Raw genomic sequence first — 24,939 nt, forward strand, 5'->3', positions numbered from 1 at the left:
TCATTATCTAACATCCTTGAGGTGTAACACTTTAACATCATTAGGATCACCACACAAGGATTCTGAGGTTCAATAATAGGGATTACCTCCTGAGAACATTAAGGTAGCTCTCTTTGCACATGAGCATACCTACAAGAGGCATCCGACATTTGATATTGTACACAGCACTGTATACACTATTTAGTTGCCCCACCCATTAGTATATTGGAATTTACATTTGCTCAGCTCATAGGCAGTGCCTCCACCCCTTAATATATTTAGCTTGAAGAGTAAAAAGTACCCCATGTGTAGTAAAGTGCCCCTGTACAAGGTGCCTAGTGTAGCCAGAACCAACCCTGGGGTAGGCCTGTCATGTGATCCTTGCTTGGCACCCAATGAGGAGGGAAACATGGAGGATGGGACCACCACCCACATACCCTTACAACTTTATTTAAAAGAAGTCTTTTGAGTAGGAGTGCATTACATGTAAGTGCGTTTGCACATGTTGCGCTGAAAAAAAAGTGGTGCCAGCTGTACTTTTATTTCCCCCTTCAGCACAGCACGCTGGTGTGAGCTGTATTCATTGTTTTCTGATTGCCGTGTGTTGGGAATGTGTTTACAAACACTCCCCAGTCCATCTGGTGGGCATGTACCCTAAGCAAACCCAGGAGAATGGAGCACACCCCACAGTCAGACACCTGGAAGTTCTTCTCTTCTATTGGGTTTGGTAAGCAGAACCTAAATGTTTGAAGCACTACAAGGCCCAGCAGACTCAGAAAATGTAATGTTGGCAGCACCACAAGGCCCAGAACATAGATGTCCACAGCGCTACAAGTCCAAGCAGAGCCAGAACATACCACAGCACTACAAATCCTAACAGAGCCAGAGCATAGATGACCACAGCACTACAAGTCCCAGCAGAGCCAGAACATAGATGACCACAGCACTACAAGTCCCAGCAGAGACAGAACATAGATGTCCACAGCACTACAAGTCCCAGCAGAGACAGAACATAGATGTCCACAGCACTACAAGTCCCAGCAGAGCCAGAACATAGATGTTCACAGCACTACAAGTCCCAGCAGAGACAGAACATAGATGTCCACAGCACTACAAGTCCCAGCAGAGACAGAATCTAAATGTCCACAGCACTACAAGTCCCAGCAGAGACAGAACATAGATGACCACAGCACTACAAGTCCCAGCAGAGCCAGAATCTAAATGTCCACAGCACTACATGTCCCAGCAGAGCCAGAATCTAAATGTCCACAGCACTACATGTCCCAGCAGAGCCAGAACATAGATGACCACAGCACTACAAGTCCCAGCAGAGCCAGATCATAGATGTTCACAGCACTACAAGTCCCAGCAGAGCCAGATCATAGATGTTCACAGCACTACAAGTCCCAGCAGAAACAGAACATAGATGTTCACAGCACTACAAGTCCCAGCAGAGCCAGACCATGCACTACAAGTCCCAGCAGAGACAGAACATACCACAGCACTACAAGTCCCAGCAGAGCCAGAACATACCACAGCACTACAAGTCCCAGCAGAGCCAGAACATAGATGACCACAGCACTACAAGTCCCAGAACATACCACAGCACTACAAGTCCCAGCAGATCCAGAACATACCACAGCACTACAAGTCCCAGCAGATCCAGAACATACCACAGCACTACAAGTCCCAGCAGATCCAGAACATACCACAGCACTACAAGTCCCAGCAGATCCAGAACATACCACAGCACTACAAGTCCCAGCAGAGCAGAGGGACCCGCAGGTCACCTTCCTCATCACAGACTCGTGGCTGGTTGCTGTCCATACCATCCAAGCGGCTCACAGCAGAGACCTGTACAGCTATCAAGCCGGCCGGGGTACAGCCCACTCTTAGAGCCGTACACGATACGGAAACTGACAGCTCCGGCGTCCAATCAGGAGCCTCCATACCATAAACATCGCCTTGTCACTTTGTCCAGCAGCCAATCAACTCCGCCCTCCCGAGAAGGCGGCCACTTCGCTGAATGTTCGGGCAGCGCCGAAGCTGAGCCCATTTAAAGCACCGGCTAGCCCCGCCCCTTTATATCTGAACGCTCATTCGTCCGTCTGCTGAGTGACAGGCCAGTCCCACAATAGGAGTGCGGTATCCATGCTGCTGAGTACCCAATGTAGAGATCAGCAGCGGTGGCTGTGGCGGTGGAGCGGGCTCTGGCTCGCAGGGAGGGTTCTATCAGCGAGGATTGTACTAGAGTCCAGGGCCGGGGAGGGGGGAGGCTGCACCTATCTGTCTGCATACTAAATCTCCTTGGCCTGGAATAGAGGGGGATCCTGGGAGCTGAGGACTGCTGATGCCGGGCATGGGGGATCCACACTAACATCCAGGGCTCAGGGATCCAATGCCCAGTGTGGTCAGGAGGAGGTAAGCTGGAGGGGATCTCTGTGTGTTGTCCTGATCCTTCCCAATCCTTGTCCTATCCCCTGACTGTCACTGTATGATTCCCCCCTCTCATCTGTGCCTTCTGGATGGAGCTTCCCTCCACTGCAGGGGTCCCCAACCAGTGGCCCCATGTTGCTGTGATCTCCAACCAGAGGCTCAGGGGCCCCATGTTGCAGTGATCTCCAACCAGAGGCTCAGGGGCCCCATGTTGCAGTGATCTCCAACCAGAGGCTCAGGGGCCCCATGTTGCAGTGATCTCCAACCAGAGGCTCAGGGGCCCCATGTTGCAGTGATCTCCAACCAGAGGCTCAGGGGCCCCATGTTGCAGTGATCTCCAACCAGAGGCTCAGGGGCCCCATGTTGCAGTGATCACCAACCAGCGGCCCCATGTTGTAGTGATCTCCAACCAGCAGCTCAGGGGCCCCATGTTGCAGTGATCTCCAACCAGTGGCTCAGGGGTCCCATGTTGCAGTGATCTCCAACCAGTGGCTCAGGGGCCCCATGTTGCAGTGATCTCCAACCAGAGGCTCAGGGGCCCCATGTTGCAGTGATCTCCAACCAGAGGCTCAGGGGCCCCATGTTGCAGTGATCTCCAACCAGAGGCTCAGGGGCCCCATGTTGCAGTGATCTCCAACCAGAGGCTCAGGGGCCCCATGTTGCAGTGATCTCCAACCAGAGGCTCAGGGGCCCCATGTTGCTGTGATCTCCAACCAGAGGCTCAGGGGCCCCATGTTGCTGTGATCTCCAACCAGAGGCTCAGGGGCCCCATGTTGCAGTGATCTCCAACCAGTTGCTCGAGACCCCATGTGTAGCTGAGCGACTTGTGATGGAGCCCCCCAGTGTATCAGGACACTTGCAGCATTACACATGGATCTGTGTTTTTTGTTGTTTTATATATGCATAGCAAGCATTAAAATGTGTCACCTTGATTAAAGTTTATGTTGTGTCATATTGCATGTGGTGGGGGATCCCTGCTGTGCTGCATGGCGATGCATGGGTTAACGGTGAGCGGATGATGACAGCTTGTAGTGACAGGGGGAGGGGCAGTGAGTAAGGGGACTCGTGAATCACAGACATGGCCAATGTTTTGGGTGGCAGCGTAGGTCCTGTGGCCAGGCTGCACGCTATTCTCCTCCTCCCTGTCCTGCCACCCTTGTGTCAGATGCCCAGCCGAGGTATAATTATGGGATGATGAGCTGGTATACAAATGACAGGTTGGAGGATTTGCTTCCCTAGTGTTGGAAGACTTTCCCTGATCTGTCATTGGGGGTGGGACTGTCACCCGCATACCCGTCACCTTTTACCCATGCACATGACCCGTGTGTGTTGTAAGTAGGTGTGCTGATCACCCCCCCCCCCCCCTCCATAGACCTTTCTTGTAAGTAGGATCACTGACAGCTCTGCTTAGATGTAGCTCCATGATGTCAAATATTAACAGCTTTCTCTCTTCTGCTTCCTCCTTTGTCTGTACCAGTCTAGCTCTACGGATTCCGCGTCATTTTGCCTGGGAGGAGAGCTGACTTTCCATGCACCGGGGACTTCCTTTCCCTCAGCCATGCAGGAGTCTCCTAAGCTGGATGTCTGCCTTGTGAAGTGGGATCAGCCGCTGCCGGTGTCTCTGATGAGTGCGTCTGGACAACAGCCTGCGATTGGCACCCTCTGCCCTGCTACGCACGCCACCTTGTAAGGCTGCTCGGAATAATACAGAAAAGACGTCGCCCCCTAACCCCCCCGCTCTGGTCTGATCTTGGATCATGGCTTCAGTATGGAAGAGGCTGCAGCGTGTGGGCAAACATGCCTCCAAGTTTCAGTTTGTGGCGTCTTACCAGGAGCTGATGGTGGAATGCACTAAGAAATGGTCAGTGACCGCCGTGTAACCGTTTTCTATTTGTATAGCTGTCAGCAAACACACGCTAGTCGTAAATTACAAGCTGTGTGAGGAAGTACAGAAAATTCCTGACCCATTGAGCTGTCAGTCATTCCCATGTGACACCGTTGTCGTGTGACACCGTTGTCTGTTGTGTGACACCGTTGTCTGTTGTGTGACACCGTTGTCTGTTGTGTGACACCTTCTAGCACTCCTGATTTTCACTTATTTCATTGTCTGCCAGCATTTTCTTCTCTAGAATGAATGAATCCTAAGGGCTCGTTTCCACCACAATCCCTGCGTACAATGTGCAGTTCCGATTACACATTTACATTATTATCATACAAGATTTATACAGCGCCAACAGTTTGCGCCACACTTTACATGAGGGCAAACAGTACAGTTACAATACAGGAGGAATGAGAGGGCTCTGCTCGTTAGAGCTTACAATCTAGAATGCATTTGTAATGCGTTTGTGGTGCTTTTCTTATTTATATTTATTTTTGGGCATTATTTATTGCATTTACCGTATTTATCGCGGTATAACGCGCTCCCGCGTATACCGCGCACCCCCAAAGTGACCCCCAATCCTGTGGAAAAAAAGTTATTTTTGTACTTAGTTTTGGTGTCTTGCACGGCGTCCATCGGTCCATCGGCAGCTTCGGGTGTCCTCTTCGGCAGGTCCGGCATCCTTCTGCTGGTTCGGGTGTCCTTCTGCGGCGGGTTCGGCGTCCTTCTGCGGCGTCCTCGCATCCTCCCCGCTCGTTTCCCGCGCCAAGTTTTGAATACTGCACCAGCATATACCGAGCGCAGTATACTCGGGCAGGCTCGGCAACTGTCGCGCTCACGTCCTGTACGTCCAGGACGTGACCGCGGAAGAAGCCGAGACTGGCCGACTATACCCGAGTGTACTGCGCTCGGTATATGTCGGCGCAGTATTCAAAACTTGGCGCGGGTATCGGCGTATATTGCGCACCCACGATTTTGCCCTGATTTTCAGGGCTAAAAAGTGCGCGATATACGCCGATAAATACGGTACATGCAAAAAAAGAAAAAAGCACACTGTCCTTTTTATAAATGCACATGAAAGCACCCCAGTGGTGTAACCTAAACTCATTTAAAATGCATTTATTTTTCTTGCATGTGTGCTCATACTGTGTATGAATTGATTTGAAAGATTTGGTTAACAAAAAAATAAAAAACGAACATGTTATACTTACTTGCTCTGTGTAATAGTTTTGCACAGAGCAGCCCCGATCCTCCTCTTCCCGGGTCCCCCACCAGCACTTCTGGCCCCTCCCCCTTGACCAGTGCCCCCAATAGCAAGCCACTTGCTATGGGGGTACTGGTGTGTGCTTGCTCCCGAGCCTTACTCCATGCGTCCATAAGGCACATAGAGCCGTGGCTCAGTCCCGCTCTACTGGCTATGGTTGACAGCAGTGGGAGCCAGTGGCTCCTGGGGGTTTGTCTCAGCCAATGAGGAGAGAGACACGGGACAGCTAAGGCTTCTGTGCACATTGCTGGACCGAGAGGGGGCTCATATGAGTACTGTGGGGGGAGCAGCACACATAATGTTTTTTACCTTTATGCATTAAGGTAATAAACCTTCATCCTTTACAACCACTTTAAAAACACATTTAATCTGATGATGCAGTGCAAACACACATGCAAGAAAAATGAACATATTCCCGAGAGTCTATTTTTAAAGGATGAAGGTTTATTACCTTAATGCATGAAGGTAAAAAAAACATTCTGGGCAAGATTCAGGTATGTCGGCGTAATTTTGTGGCGGCGTAGCGTATCGTATTTACGCTACGCCGCCGTAAGTCAGAGAGGCAAGTGCTGTATTCACAAAGCACTTGCCTCCTAAGTTACGGCGGCGTAGCGTAAATGGGCCGGCCTAAGCGCGCCTAATTCAAATGTGGAACAGGGGGGCTTGTTTTATGTAAATAATTTGTGAACTGACGTGATTGATGTTTTTTACGAACGACGCATGCGCCGTCCGTGGACATATCCCAGTGTGCATTGCTCCAAAGTACGCCGCAAGGAAGTATTGGTTTAGACGTGAACGTAAATTACATCCAGCCCCATTCACGGACGACTTGCGCAAACGACGTAAAATTTTCAAATTTCGACGCGGGAACGACGTCCATACTTAACATTGACTGGGCCAGCTATTTGTTCCACTAACTTTACGCCGGAAAAAGCCTTACGTAAACAAAATGCGCCGGGCGCACGTACGTTTCTGAATCGGCGTATCTAGTCATTTGCATATTCTACGCCAAACTCAACGGAAGCGCCACCTAGCGGCCAGCGTAAATATGCATCTTAAGATACAACGGCGTAGGAGACTTACGCCGCTCGTATCTTATCCTAATTTAAGTGTATCTGGTTTCCAGAATACGCTTAAATTTACGACTGCGTAGATTCAGAGTTACGCCGGCCTATCTACTGATACAACGGCGTAACTGTACCTGAATCTAGCCCTCTGTGTGCTGCTCCCCCCCCCCCCCCACAGTACTCACATGAGCCCCCTCTCGGTCCAGCAATGTGCACAGAAGCCTCAGCTGTTCTGTGTCTCTCTCCTCATTGGCTGCATTAAAAAAAAAAAAAAAAAAAAAGCATACTGCATTTTTTTTTTTTTTTTTTTGTATGTCTGCAACTCAGTAAAAAAATATCATAAAGCTTAAACATGCACCATAAATGCATGTACTGTATAAGCACTTGCGGAACTGAATACTGAAGATGGGGATTGCGGTTTAAACGGACCCTTACTGAATTGTATTTCTACACCTTTGCAGTGCATTCATGTGCGTTTTCCTGCAAAAAAAAGCAGCACGCTGTACTTTTTAAAACGCACGTGAATGCACCACAATTGTTTAATCCCCTTGGCGGTAAACCCGAGCGTGACTCGGGGTTGATTTTTTATGCTAGGATCGGTAACCCCGAGTCACGCTCGGGCTGGACGTGCAGAGTGTGCAGCGGCGCGGCTTACCTTTCGCTGGATCCACAGGCAAGTTACTTACCTTGTCCCTGGATCCAGTGATGCCACCCCGCTGTGTGAGCGAGCGGGACCTCCTCGCTCGATTCACAGTCTCCCCGTGTGTCGCCGATCTCCGTTCCCTGCGACGTTACGACGCACGGGAGCGGAGATTGGCGCCAAATTCAAAAAAGTAAACAAACACAATACACACAGTATACTGTAATCTTATAGATTACAGTACTGTATGTAAAAAATACACACACCCCTTGTCCCTAGTGGTCTGCCCAGTGCCCTACATGTACTTTTATATAATAAAAAATGTTCTTTCTGCCTAAAAACTAGATTGTCCAAAAGTGTCCCTTTATGTCAAAAATTGTTTTAGATCAGCTAAAAAACAGCGATAATAAATTATAATCACTTGCAGAATTGTGCGATAGCGATTTGTGGGGAAATTCGTCATAAAAAAATAAAAGTAATGACAGCGACAATTCTGCAACTGAGCAAATTTCAGTGATTTTGAGTTGATTACATTATTGAATAATTTTTATTATAATTATATTATTATTTGTTATAATTATTTATTATATTATAATTTTGTTTTAAAAAAAAAATCATACCCGGGATGCCTACAAGACTTGCTTGGTCAGATTTAAGTGAGTTATTTCTAAAAATTACAGGCCTACAGTATAAAACGCCAAATTTCCTTGCAAAATAATTGTACCGCTTTTGGTACGTAATTCCAGACAGAATCATACCGCCAGGGAGGTTAAACTAGGGTCATCCAAAATACATTTATTTTTCTTGCATATGTTTTCATAAAAAAAAATGTTGAATGGCAACTGGTATAAATGAGCCCTTAGTGTAGAAATGTAAAATGCGCTGGAAGTGCTAAACATGAAATGATGTGCATGAACCACAGTGACCAATCAGAGTTGAGTCTACTACAGATCCATGAAGGATCTCTGTTGCTATGGGTTACTGCACTTTGCTCATCGTTCTTGACACTTGAACTGATTTATAATAAACTATCCTAAAATGAATGAAGAAGTATAAATATGTGATTTGGTTAGTTTTAGTTTATGTTGTGAAAAGGCAGCATGGACTATTGTGATAGTGAGGACATGACGCTTTATGACAGATGCATTTAGTATGTACTTTTGATCACCTGCTTATGTATACAGTTCAGTTTCTTTTGTTTGCTGTCATGGTGCTTGTGGTGTTCAGTAGAATGCTTTAACTCTGAGATGGGTACCTGTGGTTTCCTATTTGTTACAAATGAATACGTTGCAGCCAGTTGAATGCTGGTAAGGATGTTAAATTACGGGGCGAATGATACAGGCGGGCAGCATGGTCTTGTTTTTTTGTCATTAACATGTATCTGTCTTGAGATCCATATGGATATATAATGTACCGTATTTATCGGCGTATAACACGGACAGACGTATAACACGCACCCTAACACTTTCCACAGCCCCCTGCGTATAACACGCAGGCACAGTTTACCCTCTATTTTCAGGGTAAAGAAGTGAGTGTTATATGCCAGTAAATACAGTATATAGTTGGAGGTATGGATAAGCAGCTCTATAATATTCTGTAATCTATATGCTGTAAAAGAGCAGCTCTGCCCTCTCTCATAAGATAAGGGAGAAACCCCTTGTATTTTGGATTGTGATGACATGGGAATACTTGCCGTATATACTCTAATATAAGCCGACCCGAATATAAGCCCAGGCACCTAATTTTACCACAAAAAAAATGGGAAAACGTATTGACTAGAGTATAAGCCTAGGGTGTCCATCTGTATGCCTCACTGTGCCCATGCCTCACTGTGCCCATGCCTCACTGTGCCCATGACTAGACTGACATTTAACATGGGAGTCTATGGAAGGGGTGCCGGTTTTGAAAAATCGGTGCTCCTTGAACGTAGGTCCCCCCCCAGACAACAAACTTTTCACACTTATAGAGGAGAAATGGGGCTACAAGTGTGCCAAGTTTCGAGTCCAGGGGACCTACGACCGTCCAGTACGTGTCCCCTAATTCACCGGAGAAATTACCATTTAACATGGGAGTCTATGGGAGGGGTGCCTGGCTTTGAAAAATCGGTGCTCCCCAATCTTTACACACGTATAGAGGAAGAGGGGGGGCTACATGTGTGCCAAGTTTGGGGTCCAGGGGACTTACGGGCCGGCCGTTACCGGGTCCCCAAATTCCGGGAGATCAGGAGCAAAAAGGTGACTCGAGTATAAGCCGAGGAGGGTATTTTCAGCAAATGTGCTGAAAAACTCGGCTTATACTCAAATATATACAGTACTTTGTTAAAAGAGTATGGTCAAAGCTGCTCTTGTGGGTCACAGAAGTGCACTCACTTGTGCTCTCCTGTGACCCAGAATTAGTCAACAGCAGGCTAAAGCACGCTGACGTCACTGAGCTGCTTCAGGTTCTGGAAGGATCCCGACCATACTGTCAGGACCCACCCAGATCTCTGACCAGCAGCTGGCTCAACCTCCTAGCGCATTGCTGAGAGCCTGAGCAAGCCGCTCCTGCCCCCTCCACAGCCTGGTGCTTCAGTGAGCTCTGGAGGAACAAAGCAGAATACAGTGACTGACAGGTTGATTTACTAAAACTGGAGAGTGCAAAATCTGGTGCAGCTGTGCATGGTAGCCAATCGGTTTCTAATTTCAGCTTTTTCAATTAAGCGTTAATAATAAGCCCCTGTTCACATCGGAGAAATTTGACATGTCAAATCTGAGCCTATTGCTGGGAACGGCACTGTCCCAATCATATTTCCAAAAGTAGTTCCTGCACAACTTTTGGTGACTTCGGGGGCGATTTCAATAGACACCCGTGCATAAACCTGCACAGATGTCTTTCGAATTGCCCCCGAACTCGCACTAAAATGCCAGTTTGAAATCGTGCGAGTTCAGCTGAACTCGCACGATTTCAAACCCACATTCAATGTGGGCTGAAAGCTGATTGGTTTCAATGCACAGCTGCACTCTCCTGTTTTAGTAAATAAACCCCACAGTTAATGCTCTCTGCTCTGGAAAGACTGAGAACTGAGCGATCATTGGTCATGTGATTGCTCAGTTCTCGGGCTAAGAGCCAGCATAGGAAAGCTCAAGCATCACACCAGGAAGTGGAGTATGTAGAAGGTTTTTTTTTTTTTTTTTGTATTCCCATGCTTCTCTTTTTAAGAAGGTCTCTACTATAATTCTAAGGTATAAAGATGAGGGATGGACAGCCGCACTCCAAACCAAACGGGTTGTCTTTATTCAAATCAACAGCAAGAACACAGCAGATCACAGCAATAGGAACAGGAGAATACCGACGTTTCGCACTGGCTTCAGTGCTTATTCATGGCCATGAATAAGCACTGAAGCCGTTTGGTTTGGAGTGCGGCTGTCCATCCCTCATCTTTATACCAATATTTGCCTTAGTGCATTGCCTGCACCCTTGGAGTGCTATATTTGTGAAACGACCCTACAATAGACCTACCTTGAGCGGTGATCTTCTCTCTTATAATTCTAAGGTATTTAAAGGTGAACTTCGTGCAGAAATTTTTTTTTTTGTTTTATTCTTTTGATCGGTACTAGTGGTGCAACGGATCATAAATGATCCGTGATCCGAACGGATCACCATATGCGGATCGGCACACCACGTGATCCGCGGAGCTCCGCTGCTGCCTCGGCCATAGGAAAGGCCGTGGCTTTGGCCTAGCTCCCAGAGCGTCGGCCATCTTGGCCCACCCAGCGGCGGCCTAGGTGAGCCTAGAGCGGCACGCTGACGTCATCACCCGGCCTCAACTGCTCGTGTTCAGCCGGCTTCTCTGGTAAGACCAAGCAAGCACTAATCTTCCTATACAGTGGTGGAGATGGCTGTGGATTACAGTGGGGAGATGTCTGTGGATTACAGTGGGGGAGATGTCTGTGGATATTACAGTGGGGACTATATATGGTGGTGATCCAAAAAATTTATGTGTGTTATTATTAATCGAATTAGTCGATTAATCGATTAAAAAAATAATTAATTAATCGAACACGAAAATTGTAATCACTAACAGCCCTAAAAAAAAATTATAAGTTAATTTCTTACATTTTTGTGCAACAAAAGTTTTGTTCCAGAAGTAAGCACCAACAGAGTAGACCCAGAATAATGTTTATTGGCCAGGTGTTAAAGTAAAAAACTGTAAGCAGGCAGGGTCTTTATTGCAGGGGAGACATTCAAAGTCTCTTGTGCAATAAAATAAACTTGCCTGCTCTCAGTCTCTTGTAGGATGTTTAAAATTTGCTGCTTCTCCAGGAGTTTTGTGTTGTGCCTGAAGAAGCAGCTCAGTGTTATCCTGTGTCCATACACATTAGGATGTTTTTAGAGGCAGGAAAAAAAAGTCTTCTGTTTTGCATTTTCTGAGAGCCGTTTTTTGGCAGAAAACACCAAACCCTAGTACAAAAACCGCTCAAAAGAGCACTGCCCCTTTTTTTAAATTTTTATTTGTAGCTAGTGTGCATGGACCCTTAGCCCCGGTTCACATTGCAGCGAGTTGTTAAATCGCATGCCAAACTGGCAGCTATTGCCAGCAATGGCACAGTCCAAATCTTTGTGGCGCCGCACCGATTCCCAAAAGTCGTTTCTGTACTATTTTTGGCAAATTCAGGGTGCGATTTTATTAGACATCTGTGCAGAAACCCACACAGATGTCTCTGAAAACCAGTGGCGGCTGGTGCTCAACATTTTTGGGGGGGCGCAAACACACGAAAAAAAAAAAAAACTTCAATTGCAGCCACTGTGCCATAAAATTGTCGCCACTGTGCCATGCCATCAAACGCAGCCACTGTGCCCATCAATTATGGCCACTGTGCTATGCCAAACGCAGCCACTGTGCCCATCAATTATGGCCACTGTGCTATGCCAAACGCAGCCACTGTACCCATCAATTGTCACCACTGTGCCATGCCAAACGCAGCCACTGTGCCATGCCATTGTCGCCACTGTGCCCATCAATTGCTACCAGTTTGCCCCTAAAATGCCGCCAGATTGCCCCCCGCCTGGCACTTACCTTTCTCGGTCAGCCATCCTCGGATCCTCCTCCACGATCCCTGGATGTAGTCCCGCCCTCGATGGCGCTTCAGCCAATCGGGTTACCGGTAACCAGATACAGTGAACCTGATTGGCTGAGATGCATGTCAGTGTTAACCAAGGAACGCACACCTCGTGCTTCCCCTGGTTAAGTACTTGGAATCCGATTACAGCCCTCAGGCTTTCCGATTACAGCCTATCAGAGCCACTGGCTCTGATGGACACTTCCACAGCCAACCAGCTGCCATTATTCAGATGACCGGCACTCGCCAGGGGGCCGGCAATCTGAATAGTGGGCAGCGGTGACAATACATAGATTCATGCAATGCATGAATCTATGTATTGTTTTTCAGTGGCGGTGCAGTAGCGAGAGGGGGCGGCGCTCCTGCGCCCTCTATGGATGTACCACCACTGCTTGTTTTTTTTTTTTTTTTCTAAAGGAAGCAAAGATGTAAAGGTAATTTTCTCCAAAACGGTAATTTTCTTTTTTTCTTTTAACTATACAAAAAAACAAATTTTTCTTTGAGCTGTTATTACGAAGGGGATGCTACGGTGCAGGAACTGGAATGGAAGATTGACATTTTGCACAGAGGCTAAGTGGTCAGCACTGCTGCCCAGCAGCACTGGTGTCATTGGTTTGAATTCCATTTCCAACCATGGTACTACCTGCCTGGAGTTTGCATGTTCTCCCTGTGCCTGCATGAGTTTCCTCCGGGTACTCCAGTTTCCTCCGACACTTCAAAGACATGCTGGTACGTTCATTGGCTCCTGTCTAAATTGGCACCATATATGTACATGTATGTATGAATTTCAGTTAGGGACCTTAGATTGTAAGCTCCATGAACTTGACAGCATTATGTAAGTACAGTACCTGTAGTAATAATATAAAGTACACATGTGCACCTATGTACATGTTGTACTCCCAATTTATCCAATAGGAATGCTGTGCAATTAGACAAACAAATGAGGTATCACTACTTTCTTATGTAATGGAAACTGCTGGGGAAAATGTACGTGTACCTTGGGTTCAGAGTTAGCATCCTTCTCCTTGGCTCCTTCTCTTGGTAATACTCCCCATCTTTTGCTCCTCCATCCAACCACTGGAAGCGAGGCAACCCTGTGTAAGCTCCAAGTCACACTAGTTAGAGCTTACACATGGTTGAGGACTCCTCCCTACCCCCATATGACCTTGCTGGACTAGCGCTATCACATGAGTGAGGGGAGTAAATTCCTTCATATATGGAAGTGCTGGGTATTTTTATTTGTTCTAGTGGCTGAACACCTCAGCACAATGAAGGAAAAATAAGGAGGTGATTCAAGTAAACCTGCTGCTTTCCCTGCATAGGCAAAACACAGGTTTGTGATATGCTTTAACTGCAGGGCCCTATTAATACGGGCACTGAGGATACGAATTGGCCATTTGGTTATGCAACTGGAGGTGTCAGATGTTGCGTGCAGGCAGGCCAATGTAAGTCTATGGGAATGCAGAAATTGCACAGAAACCGATCCAACCGCATAAACAAATGACCTAATAACGGACCTGAGTGCCCATGTGAATGCGGACACATTTACCGTAGTCTGGTTATATTTTTTTGAATGTCCACAGAATCCATTTCGATATGCAGTCTATTATTCCAAGTTCATATCACATGTTTTCAGCCGAATAGAACACAGACTCATGTCATTCAGATGGATGAATAATCATGTCGGAGACGCAGCTTAGTGTGCCAGATTTAGCTCCTGCGGGAAAGGCTGTTCAACTCTAAGGTGATCAGGGCCATCCAAGAAGGTCAGAGTATAGGGCGCATCCCCAACTGCAAGAGCCCCCTCACCTGCGCCACATATTTCGCCCTAACCTGCGCCACATATTTCACCCTCACCTGCGCCACATATTTCACCCTCACCTGCGCCACATATTTCACCCTCACCTGCGCCACATATTTCACCCTCACCTGCGCCACATATTTCACCCTCAACTGCGCCACCTGCGCCACATATTTCACCCTCACCTGCGCCACATATTTCACCCTCACCTGCGCCACATATTTCACCCTCACCTGCGCCACATATTTCACCCTCACCTGCGCCACATATTTCACCCTCACCTGCACCACCTGCGCCACATATTTTACCCTCACCTGCGCCACATATTTTACCCTCACCTGCACCACCTGCACCACATATTTCACCCTCACCTGCGCCACATATTTCACCCTCACCTGCGCCACATATTTCACCCTCACCTGCGCCACATATTTCACCCTCACCTGCACCACATATTTTACCCTCACCTGCGCCACATATTTCACCCTCACCTACACCACCTGCACCACATATTTCACCCTCACCTGCACCACATATTTCACCCTTCACTTGCGCCACATATTTCACCCTTCACTTGCGCCACATATTTCACCCTTCACTTGCGCCACATATTTCACCCTCACTTGCGCCACATATTTCGCCCTCACTTGCGCCACATATTTCGCCCTCACTTGCGCCACATATTTCGCCCTCACTTGCGCCACATATTTCGCCATCACCTGTGCCACATATCGCCCTCACCTGTGCCACATATCGCCCTCACCTGTGCCACATATCGCCCTCACCTGCGCCCTAGACCTAACAAGCAATGAAAGTCTGAGGTGGGAGGGGGGTGATGGCAATGCAACAGTATTTTTGTTCTGGTGCCTGGAGGTGGACCAGTTTATTCTAGGGGGGTAGTAGCATGATAGTTGCCTAATTCATTGTATTGGCCCATCTTATAAAAATTGGAATGACTTAAAGCTGAACTCAGGCAAACCACTACATATACTGTACAGTTAAAAAGCAAATGTGGGAACAGGTTTATCTGTCAAAAGACTTGTAATCCAGCCACTCCTACCAGAAAGAACAACCAGATCCTTGACCTCCTTTGTGGCATTAGCAAGGTTAATGCCCAACACTGGGACATTTTGAAAATTGTCCTTTGCAGTGGGGCTTTGCCTGCACTGCGGAGGTTGACTGCTCATTTATTCTAGGGGGAGAGTAAAAGCACGTTTGCTTGCTTGATTTTCCGCTACTCTGGCAGACTGTCCCTTGGTGTCATCACTTCTAAAGCAGGGCTGTAGGCTGTCTTGATGCTGTCAGGACCTTAAACTGCTGGAGCATGGGAAGAAGACACTGCAGGAACTGGTCCAGAAGCCCATAGGATCAGGTAATTAAAGCGGTAGTATATCGCCCAAAACCCTCTCCAAAAAAATCTTGCAAAGCAATAGCATAATGTGCTAGTATATATCACATACTAGCACATTATAAAATATCTTGGCGCAAAGCTCCCGCAGCGTGCTCGTTCACCGCCGAGGGAGCTGACATGTTCCTTTATTTCTTCCAGGTTTGCGGGCTCCGCCGATGTGAGTGGCCGGAGCCATGATGACGTCACTACCGTGCATGAATCCTCCATTCTGGAAAGTTCCGTCACGAGTCATCGAACCTTCAGCACGCATGCGCCGCTGTCGTTAGTGGCTGCATGAAGGGAAATTAAATCTCCTAAACACTGCAGATATGTACTACAGAGAGTCCTATTGTATAGGGCAGTGGTCTCCAAACTGTGGCCTGGGGGCCAGATGTGGCCCTTTGCTTGCCTTTATCTGGCCCTTGGGGCACTATCCCTCCCACAGATAGGAGACACTATTTCTCCCGCTGACACCAATAAAGGGGGAAAATTCCTGCCACTGACACCAAAAATGGGGCACTATTCCTCCCCCTAATATCAAAGGTGGGGCACTGTTTACTGCCACGGACACCAGGACAATTTATACTTGACTTGTCCACAGTCCGGCCCCCCTAAAATTTGAAGGAGAGGAAACTGGCCCTTTGTTTAGAAAGTTTGGAGACCCCTGGTATAGAGAATTCCAAGACAGTTAACCATTCATTTCATTTTTCTTATTCACATTATTGCAGGTTAGGAATGCTCACAAAATTGTGCGTGTTTCCAACCCACAGGAAAATGCTCTGCTCTTTATCAGCAGTCCTGGATTTCGCGGAAATGTCCCGCTATTCGCGGCAAATCCCGCGATCAGTCCTAGAGTCCTGCGATTTCTCGGCACCGCCCCCCCGATTACCGTCAAATCCCGCCCCCCCCCGCTCAACAACTTTGCTTCGCGGAACCCCCCCCGCTCAAAAACTTCGATCCACGTTCCCCCCCCCCCACTCAACAACTTTGATCCGCGGAACCACCCCCCCGCTTGACAACTGTTATTCGCGGACCCCACCCCCCGCTCAACCACTCCAATCCACCGATTTCCCCCCGCTCAACAACTTTGATCCGCGGACCCCCCGCTCAACAACTTTGATCCGCGGAACCCCCCCGCTCAACAACTCTGATACGCGCGCCCCCCCCCCCGCTCAACAACTACGTTGCGAGGTATGCTCATTTGTCCCTCATTATGAAGTTGAAAAGAAAAGTTGGGAGGTATGCGTGGGGGTGCTCTTGACTCTTAATAGCATGCACTGGCAGACATGGCTTGTGGCACCATGAGACTTGATTGCAGCGTGATTTGAAAAAAATAAAGTCTGGGCATCCTTTCTCTGCAGTTAGGGTAGCCCACTGCTACTTGCACAACGCAGGCCGTATAAGAGTGTAACTATCATTAGGTCCCTTCAACACGGGGTGGGATCCGTTGGAGTCTGCCTGCTCAGCGGGTAATTTCTCCTCTGATCCCTGCCAAGCAGGCAGATGTTGGGTCCATGTCTACTCCGCTTATGCAGAGCAGACACAGAAGCAGCCCATTTACACCCAACTGCCATCTGATCCCCACCTGTCTTTTTTAGCGGACAGGATCGGATGTTGGCAGGTGTTGATGAATGCCGCTCCATAGAGGAGACTGGAGGGTTCAATCTGGTCTGCCTGAAAAACTGACTCTTGGACCCAATCGGTCCACCCGTGTGCAATGGCCCTGAAACCCAGGTTCACATTGATGCAATTTGACATGCCAAATCGGCGGCTATTGCCGGCAATGGCACCGTCCGAAACGGTGCAACGCTTCATCGATTCCAAAAAGTCGTTTCTGTACTACTTTTGGTGACTTTGGGTGCGATGCCAGACTGACATGCGGGTATGAAATTGGGCGAATTCAGCTGAACTCGCACAATTTAATCCCACAGCAGTGTGAAGCTGGGATAATGTTGTTTTTGTATATATCTGCTTGAAGATTTGAGGAGCATGGACAGTTCTGATGACAAACCCTGAACATTGGCAACTATACCGGTTGTGGGGGGATGGGCAATTGACAAGTATGCATTTCTGTGTTTATTGAGCTGCTTGAGTCATTACACGGCTATACCATTGCAGCCGAACAAATCGTTCTGTACACATCAATAAGTGAAAGTGTCCATTTTCTGAAGGCCTTGTTTTACATCGGGGGGGAGGGGAGGAGATGCTGACCATTCATTCATAAGACTCCATTAAGTAGAACTTCTATCTGATATCTGCTCACCTCAACTGACTCTGTTCCGGGCCTGTAGACTACTTGGCATTTTACATGAAGCCATTAGCTTTCAGTGGTGCATTGATCTCCAGGTAATGCCAACAAAGTGCAGCGTTGTACAGAATTATTAGAACATCTGAAATTGCCCTTCTGCAGTTTGGTTCCGGGATTGATTAAGTTAGGTCTTGTGTCAGCATCGGGGGCCGTGTAACAGCATGTCTGTGGTTTTCTTGTGTCACGTGTTTCGGGAGGTCTGAAGGGGCCAGCAGCTGAAAACCTACTGAGAGGACCCTGGAGGCTGCTACTGCTGGGTTTTTTCAAGTATATTTCCACTTTTGCAGCTAAATGTGAGATGACTTCTACTTTATATTTGTTACATATCCCCTTCGCGCCGTGCGTACGCATATATGTGGCCTTGGCTTTCGGGGGTTATACCGGATGATGCCCGCAGCTGCAGGCATCATTCCGGTACCGTTGTTTAAAGTGGGCAATCGGCTTTCCGGGCATAACAACCATTGTGGCTAAAAGCCGCTTGGTTGTTATCCTGGAGAAGCGGTAAGGGACTCCCCCCCCCCCCCTCCCCCATCCTGCCACCTCCGCCGCTCTGACCGGGTCTCCCGTCCCATCGGGAGACCCGACCCACGATCTGGCACTTCCATCGGCTAGCCATAGACTGGAACCATCCGTAAACGGCTTCATTCCAGTCTCATGAATATAAACATGGAAGCAACGTCACAACATCACTTCCGGTTTACTCGACTGCCAATGACGCCGGATTTTTAAAAAAATACACAGTTTTCAGCGATCTGAACACTTTGAAGTGCAAAGGAGGGATTTGGGGTCTCCATAAAGAGTACCTGTCACTACCTATTACTGTCACAAGGGATGTTTACATTCCTTGTGACAGCAATAAAAGAGATCAAATTTTTTTTTTTTTTTAAACAGTTTAATAATGTAAAAAATAAATTAAATAATAATAAAAAAATAATTTAAATTTAAAGTGTCCCCGTCCCCGCGCAGCAAAGAAAACATATACGAAAGTCGCGCCGCATATGTAAACTGTGTTCAAATCACACATGTGAGGTATTGCCGCGATAATCAGAGCGAGAGCAATAATTCTAGCACTAGACCTCCTCTATAACTCTAACCTGGTAACCGTAGGAAAAAAAAAATTAAGCGTCGCCTATGGAGATTTTTAGGTACCGTCGTTTGTCGCCATTTCATGAGTGCAATTATAAAGCGTGACATGTTTGGTATCTATTTACTTAGCGTAACATCATCTATTTACTTGGCGCAACATTATACAAAAAAATTGGGCTAACTTTTTCATTTTTTTTTTTTTAATTCACAAAAGTGTCTTTTTCCCAAAAAGTTGCGTTTAAAATACAGCTGCACAAATACCGTGTGACATAAGATATTGCAACACTCGCCATTTTATTCTCTAGATTCTCTGCTAAAATATATATATAATGTTTGGGGGTTGTAAGTAATTTTCTAGCAAAAAAATATGTATTTTAACTTGTAAACACCAAATGTCAGAAATAGGCTTAGTCATGAAAGGGTTATTCACAGAGCATAACTTACCGTATTTATCGGCATATAACACACGCCTTCATTTTAAAAGGAAAGTTTCAGGAAAAAAAACGTACGTTTTAAATAAAAGAACTTTGAAGCAAAATAAGGGTCAGTGCCCATCAATGCAGCCTGATCAATGCCCATCTGCAACCTCAAAATTGCCCATCAATGCAGCCTGATCAATGCAGCTTAATCAATGCCAATCTGTAGCCTCACAATTGCCCATCAATGCAGCTTGATTAATGCCCATTTGCAGCCTCCACATTGCCATGAATGCAGCCTGATCAATGCCCATTTCAGGGAGGGGGGCGGGATAAGCGCCGTCAGATTACATACAGCGAGAATCTCCTGTATACTCGGCGGGCTCTTAAATACAAAGTCCCGCCTCCAGGACCGGCTTCAATGATAGACAGAACACTGGTCCAATGCCGGCCCAGGAGACGGGACTTCCCCTTACAGAGGCGCTGAGTAAGCAGGAGATTCTCGCTGTATGTAATCTGACGGCGCTCGTCTCGCCCCCCTCCCCGTTCTCTCCAAGGAAGCCCAAATTGCAGTATCGGTGTATAACACGCACATGCTATTTGCAACCGATTTGCAGGGTGAAAAAGTGAGTGTTATAAGCCAATAAATACAGAAGTTAAAAAAAAAAATTAAATGCTCTGCTTTAGCCTTTTAGATGTTCTTTTCTGATGACTCTTGCAGTGAAAAATCCTGCTAATGCTGGGTACACATGGGCTGAAAATCAGCCGGTTCTGCAGGAACTGGGAAACATCCGCTCAGTGTGTACAGCTGTCTTTTTGGCAGAAGCTGGTCTAACGACCGACTTTTGTTGAAAGAACATGCTGAAAAACCAGCATCCGATCAGCCCTTGCAGCCAATGGCTGTGAGCGCTGATCAGGGTGTTCTGGCGCGGGATTGCTGCATCAGCATCACTTGTGTTCAACCTGCTGGGTTGAATGAAAAAATAAATAAAAACTAAGGCTGGCCACACACAGTTCGAATCATTAATGATTGATCGATCAACTTGGGTACAACCAGCCTGCCGGATTTTCTTATGATTATCGCTAGTGGCTACTATAACTGTCTTCTACCAGTGGGGACGGCTGCCTCCACCTGCCGGGAGCAGACAATAGCTTGGCAGGAGGGATTTCCCTGTTGGCAATATCCGTGTTGATGGGGGAATCCTGACGACTTCACCTAGGAAACATCGAAATGGTAAGATATTTTCTCCAATTTGACTGCAAAAGTGGAAATAAACTTTAAAGTCCAATTCATGAAAAGTTAAAGTTGGGCTGGCCCCACACTGCAGGGGTAACTGTAAATGTTCGTTTAGGCTCGCGCTCGCTCCCCCTTTCTCAATCCTCGCGCTCGCTCCCCCTTTCTCAATCCTCGCGCTCGCTCCCCCTTTCTCAAACCTCGCGCTCGCTCCCCCTTTCTCAATCCTCGCACTAGCTCCCCCTTTCTCAATCCTCGCACTCGCTCCCCCTTTCTCAATCCTCGCACTCGCTCCCCCTTTCTCAATCCTCGCACTCGCTCCCCCTTTCTCAATCCTCGCACTCGCTCCCCCTTTCTCAATCCTCGCACTCGCTCCCCCTTTCTCAATCCTCGCACTCGCTCCCCCTTTCTCATTTCTCGCACTCGCTCCCCCTTTCTCAATCCTCGCACTCGCTCCCCCTTTCTCAATCCTCGCACTCGCTCCCCCTTTCTCAATCCTCGCACTCGCTCCCCCTTTCTCAATCCTCGCACTCGCTCCCCCTTTCTCATTTCTCGCACTCGCTCCCCCTTTCTCAATCCTCGCACTCGCTCCCCCTTTCTCAATCCTCGCACTCGCTCCCCCTTTCTCAATCCTCGCACTCGCTCCCCCTTTCTCAATCCTCGCACTCGCTCCCTCTTTCTCAATCCTCGCACTCGCTCCCCCTTTCTCAATCCTCGCACTCGCTCCCCCTTTCTCAATCCTCGCACTCGCTCCCCCTTTCTCAATCCTCGCACTCGCTCCCCCTTTCTCAGGCCTCGCACTCGCTCCCCCTTTCTCAGGCCTCGCACTCGCTCCCCCCTTTCTCAATCCTCGCACTCGCTCCCCCTTTCTCAATCCTCGCACTCGCTCCCCCTTTCTCAATCCTCGCACTCGCTCCCCCTTTCTCATTTCTCGCACTCGCTCCCCCTTTCTCAATCCTCGCACTCGCTCCCCCTTTCTCAATCCTCGCACTCGCTCCCCCTTTCTCAATCCTCGCACTCGCTCCCCCTTTCTCAATCCTCGCACTCGCTCCCCCTTTCTCAATCCTCGCACTCGCTCCCCCTTTCTCAATCCTCGCACTCGCTCCCCCTTTCTCAATCCTCGCACTCGCTCCCCCTTTCTCAATCCTCGCACTCGCTCCTCCTTTCTCAATCCTCGCACTCGCTCCCCCTTTCTCAATCCTCGCACTCGCTCCTCCTTTTTATCAGCACTCGCTCCTCCTTTCTCAATCCTCGCACTCGCTCCCCCTTTCTCAAGCCTCGCACTCGTTCCTGCTTTGGCTGTGCTGGGTATCCAAACCTCAGCGAACAAATAGCTTTGGTAAGTAAATCCAAGATGGCTGTGCTGGGGATCCAAAGTTCAGCAAATAGCTCTGGGATGTACCTGTTTGTTAGCTGCCTATTTTTTATTTATTTATTTTAATAACTTTAACTTTTTTTTTTTTTTTTAATAAACACACTTTGTGTGCATTAAATGCCTTTTCCAACCCTGTTCTTGCCTTGTAGAAGTAAAGACATCACTGTTATGTAGCAGAGCTGTGGGAGGAGCCCAGCACACCCCACCCACTACACGCTGTCTGCAGATAACTACAGGAGGTGGGGTGTGGAGGGAAGACCAGTCACTCTGCACAAGGAGAGGAAGCAGCAGTGACCGGTCTTTAGTACAGGAAGTTCCTGCACAGAGAAAGTCTCACACTGGATTACTGTACAGATCTGGAAGAAATACACAATGTATTGCGTTGACATGCAGTAGATTTGAGGAATTCGCCTATTACTTGCGAGTCAGTGTGTCCAGATTCACTTTATAATGAAATGCTAAATTAATTATGTGACTCTGTTTTGAATAATTCTCTAGTATCTCGAGCTCTCAGCTTGAAGTCGCTTTCTGCTGTAGAGTCACACGTTTAAATTTCAGTCTTTTTTGTTTGTTTGTTTAGCAATAAATAAACCCAGGGCTGATTAAACAAATACATCCAAAAGAAAGCTCTATTTGTGTGAAAAAAAATATAAAAAATTAATTTGGGTACAGTGTAGCATGACCACGCAATTGTCATTCAAAGTGTGACAGCGCTGACAGCTGAAAACTGGTCTGGGCAGGAAGGGGCCCCGGGGGTAAAAGTGCCCGGTAGGCAAGTGGTTAAATAGTTTGGTTGAAATCAATTGGGTCCACACACGTGCGACTTGCACAAAAGTAGTGCAGAAACGTTTTTTTTTTTTTTTTTTTTTGCGACTTTAGTCTCATTGATTAAGACAGCACCCAATGAAATGAATGTGTTTTGACTTGTCATGTAACTTTGTGTTGCAAGTAGCATGTTAAAGTGGCAGCAGTGTGAACCGGGGCATAATAATTACATTTAACGACATGCTTTTAGTTATGTGGTATGTTTAACAGAACTAAAGGGAGCAAGTAAGAGAAATACTTTCTTGGGTTTTACATACAGTTTCGCTTTGAAGAACACCTATCACAAGGCTAATATGTAATTTGTTTCTAAAAATCTTAGATAATTATATTTCTAAATTACTGACCTGGAACAAGCATGACAAAAATATCTTGATCCTGCCAGAAATCTTGTGGAAAGTAGATGTAAAAGTTTTTTTTTTTTGATGTCACAATGTAGAGTATAAGATTTCCTATTATCTGTGTCCAGTCTTGCCACACAGAGTTAATCCAGCTCTGAGCAATCCTCTTTTATTGTTCAGTGAAATAAAACGGACTTGCAGAGAAAAACCTTATTCCGTTCCGCCCCCCTTGCTGTGAGTGACAGGTTATTTACATATGTCATGCACTAGCCTGGAGACAGGCATTATTTTTTAATTCCCACCCCCACTCCTTTTCTGAAGTCATGTGGTTACTTTTCTGGATTTTGACTGGATGTTAGTGATCATAGCAGAATTTAGTGTAAGGAATACACAGGAAAAAATGCATGTTGACAAGGGGAGTGTAGAGGTGGGCGGGGAGTCTACTGACATCACGACTTCACCCACCGAGCTCCAGACAACAGATCCACCCACAGAATCTGCAGTTTTTCAGTTCTTATAACAGAGAGAGGGGAGACATTTGACAGGTAAGGATACATGCAGGAGGCATCTATATCCTTATAGATCAGCACTATGGCAGTAGTTTAGAAAGGACGAGAGTGGCTTTACATCCACTTTAAAGCTTCATGTGGTGCATTGTGCCTGTGCTGCTCTCTTATCCGTTAGCGTGGTTTCCAGTTCTCACTGTGGACTACAGACCACCTCCACCTATTTAATAAAATGGAGGGGAGGGTAAGGTGTTCTGTAGTTCTTAAAGTGGAACTTTAGGTATGAATATTATTGCATAGTTACCCTGGTCCAAACTTGATCAATGTAAGTATGTTTTTGCCATACCTGCGGGGTCCCATGAAAGCTGAAATCAATGTAGTAGGCACTGCTGCTAAATCGAACGTGGCTAGCTTCCGGGTCCTATGCTCATGGGCTGTCCTGCCTGTGAACACAGGGGGCCCCTTGCTCTGCACAGGGACTATTCAGACAACGCTTTACATTTTCTCAGTGAGTGCAAAGCAGTCTGAACAAGGATGTAAAATGATCATCCCACCTCTCCACCTCATCCAATCAGAGAACACATTGCATTCATTGAGAAAACACAGTGGCCCGGATTCAAGAAGCAATTGCGCCTGTCTAACCATAGTTACACAGCGCAATTGCTTACTTGCCCCGGCGTAACGAATGCTCCTGATTCAGGAACCTCGTTACACCGACTGCAGCCTAAGATATGCGCGGCATAAGGCTCTTATGCCTGCATATCTTAGGCTGCATTCTTGCGATAGCCGCTAGGTGGCGTTTCCGTTGTGCTCAGCGTATAGTATGCAAATTGCATACTAACGGCGATTCACAATGTTGCGCGAGCCCTGCGTAGGCAGTTTACGCCGTCTCCGTACGGCGTTTTTCGCGTAAGGCTGCCCCTGCTATTAGCAGGGGCAGCCAATGTTACGTATACCCGTCGTTCCCGCGTCGCGAAATTTCAAATTTACGTAGTTTGCGTAAGTGATTTGTGAATGGCGCTGGACGCCATTCACGTTCACTTTGAAGCAAATGACGTCCTTGCAACGTCATTTGCCGCAATGCACGTCGGAGCATGCGCTGTACGATCGGCGCGGGAACGCGCCTAATTTAAATGATTCCCGCCCCCTACAGGATCATTTAAATTGCGCACGCTTATGCCGGGCATTTTGCCGGCGCGCCCACGCAATTTACGGAGCTACTGCTCCGTGAATCAAGGGCAGCGCAGTAAATTTGCGGAGGCGCAGGGCAAAAACGTTGCCCTGCGCCTCCGTAAA

At 47.4% G+C, this 24,939-nt stretch overlaps 1 protein-coding gene across 5 annotated transcripts in view; it reads left to right on the forward strand.

The window, feature by feature from the left end:
• The first annotated feature begins 2,145 nt into the window (after positions 1 to 2,145).
• Positions 2,146 to 24,939, forward strand: part of EHBP1 (EH domain binding protein 1) — a 636,728-nt gene continuing 613,934 nt past the window's right edge. For 2 of the 5 annotated variants that reach the window (XM_040351212.1, XM_040351213.1), the window contains exons 1-2: positions 2,146 to 2,400; positions 3,893 to 4,276. In XM_040351212.1, coding sequence (XP_040207146.1) covers positions 4,173 to 4,276 — 104 coding nt within the window. In that variant the 5' untranslated portion in view covers positions 2,146 to 2,400; positions 3,893 to 4,172. The remainder of the gene's footprint in view (positions 2,401 to 3,892; positions 4,277 to 24,939) is intronic. The other 3 variants (XM_040351214.1, XM_040351217.1, XM_040351215.1) reach the window with 2 other exon arrangements.

Source organism: Rana temporaria, chromosome 4 (genome assembly GCF_905171775.1).
Source record: "Rana temporaria chromosome 4, aRanTem1.1, whole genome shotgun sequence".
In the NCBI taxonomy this organism is placed as follows: Eukaryota; Metazoa; Chordata; class Amphibia; order Anura; family Ranidae; genus Rana; species Rana temporaria.